This window comes from Tenrec ecaudatus, chromosome 16, assembly GCF_050624435.1.
Source record: "Tenrec ecaudatus isolate mTenEca1 chromosome 16, mTenEca1.hap1, whole genome shotgun sequence".
Taxonomy (NCBI): Eukaryota; Metazoa; Chordata; class Mammalia; order Afrosoricida; family Tenrecidae; genus Tenrec; species Tenrec ecaudatus.
Genome location: NC_134545.1, coordinates 106775355 through 106780557, shown reverse-complemented (window position 1 = coordinate 106780557; position 5203 = coordinate 106775355). Strand labels below are relative to the sequence as shown.

Genomic DNA, 5203 nt, shown 5'->3' with positions numbered 1-5203 from the left:
TGGTCTTTTTCAAAGCAGGTCACCAGGAACACAATCGTCCAGGGGTCTCCTCCCTGCACCCTGGAAGTTTAAGGATTTAGCTTATCCCTCTGGCTGGGGTGGGGCATATTCCTCTTTGAGCCAGGCAAGTAGAAGAGGGCATCTTCTCTCCCCAAAGTTGGTGGGGCCTGGGGCCGGGGAAGTTCCGTGTGTCACCTAACTGCAGGGCCCAAGTATTGCGTGTGAGCTTGCTGCCCCTCACATGCTCCCCACCAACCCCTGCTCCTGAAATAAAGGACAAAGAATGTGAAAGAAAAGAAAACATGCTTTTAACTGATTTTTTTAAAGAGGCCTTTGATAAATAAGTTCTTAAAGATTCACAGCTTTATGGCATACTGCCTTGTGGCTTCCTGACTTTGCATTTTGCCGCCTCTCTCCTTTCCCTAGTTTCGTGTGCTCCTGGATGGTACAGTCTGCCCTCGAATATGAACCGTAAAGGTGGGCAGTTTGGACCACTCAGCAGCCCTGCGGAAACAAGGGCTGGGGGTCTGCTTCTGTGAAGGTCACAGCCAAGGAAGCCCTGTTGGAGCAGTTCCTCTATAACTCCCAGGGTCAGAATGTGGTCACAAGTTGGAATCTATGGGACAGCAATAGGTTTCTTCCTGTCTGGCACCTGTGGGCTATGAACCTCAGGGTCAGCGGTTTGAAACCACTAGCCACTCTATAGGGGAATGATGAGACTTTCCACTCCCATGAAGACTGACAGTCCAGGAAACCCACAGGGCCAGTCACAGTGAGTGGGCCTCACTCCACTCCTGTGACAGCACCTGTGAATCCCAAAGAAAGACAGTATCCTGTAAAGCAACATTTCGGAGGCAAGTGAAGCGAAATGAAAATGCTCTGGGTCTGGCCTGCTGGTTGCTCTTGGCTGTCTGGTTTGGGTCTGGGGTCCTTGGCCCACTACCCCCTAAAAAAGTCCTCAAGGTTTCTGGCAGAAAAAAAGTGGGGGCGGGGCCACATATTCTGTGGGGGCCGGCCTGAAGGAGGCACGTTTCTTTCTAACTGTCCCAGTATGGGGAAAAAGGGAGCCATGGGAGGAATAGAGAAAGGAAGCTTTCAGAATAATGCAGCCAGCCGGTGGGTGGGTGAGGGCTGGGTAGGGAGAGCGAGAGTGGAGGGAGCAAACCCCAGTGGCCTGCCATTCACAAAGGAATCCAGGGAGCCCCCTCTTCTGGCAGGCCCTTCTGTGGGAGGCGGTCCGTGTTTTGGGCAGGACACTCCCTGGCCCGAGCTTTATTAAGCAGAATCCATCTTCCCTTGCTAGTCTAGATAGAGGGAGACTGGGCTAGCCTGGCAGAGGCGCTTTCAAGTGGGCCCTGAAAGCGCTGGCCAGGTTTGAATGAGAAAGACTTAGAGGCACCCCTCACTGCCCTGGAAGGTTTCTCCGCCTCTTCCTACCCTTTACCTGCTCAGACAATACTAATGGCCTAGCCATTGAGGGGCAGCCCCATGGGGCAGGGAAGAAAGGAGAGGCGGAGTTAGAGATGGTTTGGGGAGGAAGGAGAAGTCTCAGAAATTGCCGCTGGCGATCCAGGAAGCCACACGGGGAGAGGAAGGAGCTGGACTGTGTGGTGGCTGCTAGCAGTGGCCAGCGGACACCAGTGCCTGCCCTTCCACGGAGCCTGATGGGGCAGATTCTGACCTTCAGTGCAGAGCAGACGAGCATCTCCTCATCATTTTCCCTTGGGGTCTGGGGGTCTGGGGGTGAGGGTGGTGTGGGGGCTCAAGTTTTCTCCTGAATCCCACAGGCCCAGTTGCAAATGCTAGAGCCAGCGAGGAAGGCCTGAAATGAGGGTAAGGTTGTGCACAGCGTGGGTGCACAGCAAGCCCGGGTGTCCTCCCTTACCTGGCTCATGTCAGCCTGGAGCCCGCAGCCCCAACCAAGTTCTCAAAGCCCCGGGGCTGCTGGCAGCTCCCCAGACACCTGTCCAGCACCTCCTGTGGCTTTGCTGACCCAGCGGGGCTCTGGGTGGAAGGAAGAGACTCGGATACTATACAGGCTCGATATTCTTTCTCCATTCCAGAGAAAGTAAGGGTGTCGTGTAACGGACACTGGTCTGGGAGGAGGCGACCAGAGTTCAAACCCCGACTCTGTCACCAAGGACCACGGACAAACCCCTATCCTCGGAACCCCAATTTCCTCAGGCCACGCCCACTGCTCAGCGCTGCAGAGTCCAAAGAACTCGTGCAGGCCACAGGGTGTCCTTCGTAAAGGGATGGGCAGTGGGAACAGGGGGCTTTTCAGGGGAGGGGACTGGGCCCGAGGCCCTCGCCGGGCGCTGCGGCTCTTGAGAGGGACAGGCGAAGTGCTGAGGGTGGCCTGGGACGAAGAAGCAGTCCTGGCCTCAGCGGCTCCCCGAACCAAAGGTGGCCGCGCCTGAGATGAGCGCCCACCCAACCCGGGATTTGTGTGTGTGGCAGGCGGGGTGGCCACTTTCCCTCCCTCCTTCCCTTGTGCACGCCCCGAGTCCCTTCGGCTTGGGCGGAGGCGCGCGGAGCCAGCAGCGCTGTCCCTGCGGGCGCGCGCACAGGGCGCAAGGAGCGCCCCCTCCGCTAGGTGACCTGTCCCCGCCTGGTGCCCAGCAGTCTTGGGCCGACTGCAAGCGCGCCCTGCACGTGGCGGAGGCCTCCGTCGCTTAAGTGCCAATCGGCGCGCAGCCCCCCGTGGCTCTCCCCGCCCCCCTGCCCCCACCCCCCAACTGCACTTGTCGGCCCAACCCTCCTCTGGGCCGGAGAGCTGCGGCTGAGTCCCAGCTGGACGGCGAGCCGGAGAGCGGCCATCCTGGAACCCGAGGGCGGCGGGTATGCTGGCATGGCAGGATGGCGTTTCCAAGGCGGCTCCCTCCCCCCACAAGATCTCCTTCTCGGTCCTGGACATCCTGGACCCGCAGAAATTCACTCGTGCCGCGCTCCCGGCCGTGCACCCTGCGCCCCACGAAGCTAAGAAAAGTTTGGCTGAAGCGGAGAAGGACACTAGCCCCGGGGACCCGGCTCGGCGCAGGGAGAGCCCTGGTAAGGATGAAAGGGGCCCGGACCCTGGGAGACCCTGGCCTCCAGGATGCGCGCGGCTCGGGGGGAGGGACCGCCGAAGGCCGGGCGAGCCGCCTCTAGCTCAAAGGGAGCAGGAGCCACGAGCGAGGCGCGAAACTCAACCCCGGCCAAAAATCGGAACCCATATCCTCAAGGCAGAGAATGCCTCCGCGCCCCTGCCCTGGCTACCCGCCCAGCGGGCCAGGCACCCCCTCCGAGTGCTAGAGGGGGACTGCGCTCGGATAAAAATAATGAAACACTTCCGAACCTGCGAGGGAGGCGGCACCTCTAAGACGACTGGCCTTCCAGGGAGGTGAGCACGGAGGCTCGCTCAGGCTTGTGCCTAGACTTGGTGGGCAGCCAGGTCAGGCCTGCAGCCACCTCCAGACGCAGGCAGAGCCTCGTTCACCGTGCATTGGGGCTGGGGTCGGTCGGAGGGTGGGGAAATAGGAGGGCAAGTCTGTTCTGCAAACTCTTGGGCATTTACGCCCCCGACTCTGGCGGGTGCCGGGTGAGGGCTACAAGTTTGTGGGTGGAAAGCAGTATTGCTGACCGCAGGACCCTTGCTGGTTAGAGGAGTGGGCTGCTGGTTCCTAAAGGGACGCCGAGCGTCCTGGTACCCCCTCCCCAAGTTTGGCGGTGATTGTCTGGGGCTCCGGATGCCTCTGGAGACCGCACTTGGGCCTGGGCTATGGGCCCGGTAATTGTTCCGCTCGCCCCTCGGAGGGGCCGCGCGCGCCCCCTCCCCACCCTCGGTGATCGATATTCTATTACTGGAGCCTGCATATCTCCTGCCCCGCAGCTTGCAGGTACCGACTTCAAACCCCCTTCCCCTGTCTGATCCTAATATTGTTCGATTAAAACTTACCTTTAATAGATGACATCTATCGATCCGGCCCAGCACAAATCTGAAACTCTATTAACACGGCAGGAGAGAGAAGATGGGAAAGGGGAATTTCACTTTAAGGAGTGGGGGTGGGCGGGGGGGAGAATTTAATAACTCCTTTTTTAATTGCTAGGAGTCCCAGACCGAAATAGGTTTCTGGGGATTGGGGAGACACTCCTTCCAACCCCACCTGGACATCTTCTTGTACAATAACCCTGCCCCCCCCCAACAAGGTTGCCCAATAAACTCACTGTTCATTTTTGATAGAAGGCCATAGATTTCATGTTGGGGACCAGATGGCAGATGTGTAGGGGGCACCCCCAAACCCAATTGGGAGGCGCTGCTGAGGATGTGCCCCAGGGGACAGAAGGGGCTTTCGGGCTTCTGCTCTTGGTCCCCTTCTCCCGTAGATGATGCGGACCGAGGCGCGGGCACGGCGTCCCCGCTGGACGACTCGGAGGCCGAGGAGGCGGAGGAGGAGGACGCGGAGGACGCGCGGCGGCGCCAGCGGCCCGAGCGGGGGACTGCGGGAGGCGGGGGTGCTGCGGACTCCCCAGGCTCGCCCGGTTCCCCGCGGCCCCGGCGCCGGCGCTCGGAGCCCAGCCTGGCCAAGCCGCGGCGAGCGCGCACCGCCTTCACCTACGAGCAGCTGGTGGCTTTGGAGAACAAGTTTCGGGCCACGCGCTATCTGTCGGTGTGCGAGCGCCTGAACCTGGCGCTGTCGCTCAGCCTCACCGAGACCCAGGTCAAGATCTGGTTCCAAAACCGTAGGACCAAGTGGAAGAAGCAGAACCCGGGCGCCGACGGCGCGGCCCAGCCTGGGGCACCGGCAGGGGGCAGCCCGGGTACCCCGGGCCCGCCGGGCCCAGCGCTGCCCTTCCAGACATTTCCATCTTACACGGCAACCAACGTCCTCTTCCCTGCCTCCGCCTCCCTCCCGCTCTCGGCTGCTGGGGGCCCCTTCGCGCCCTTCCTTGGGCCCTCCTACCTGAGCCCCTTCTACACCCCGCACCTATGAGGCCAGAGACCCCTGCGCTCAACGGGCGGAGGACCACGGAGTGATTGGTGTGGCTGTGTGGGCCTCCCTTGGTTCCCAGGGGCACAGAGGCACAGGGATTGCTCCCCCCTGCTTCCTCCCACGGTCTGCCTCCGCTTGTTCCCCCAACCCCCTCTGCGGGGAGTCGCCGCCAGGGGGCAGGGAGAAGCTGTGGGCACATTCCCAGCTGTGCCCCTAACTGCTACATGGAC

At 60.9% G+C, this 5203-nt stretch overlaps 1 protein-coding gene across 1 annotated transcript; it reads left to right on the top strand.

Annotated features, from left to right (window-relative positions):
* The first annotated feature begins 2843 nt into the window (after positions 1–2843).
* NKX1-2 (NK1 homeobox 2) lies at positions 2844–4973 on the top strand. The gene is made up of 2 exons (XM_075534296.1): positions 2844–3051; positions 4366–4973. The coding sequence occupies exons 1-2, from the start codon at positions 2844–2846 to the stop codon at positions 4971–4973; spliced, it is 816 nt and encodes a 271-aa protein (XP_075390411.1).
* Positions 4974–5203: the final 230 nt, after the last annotated feature.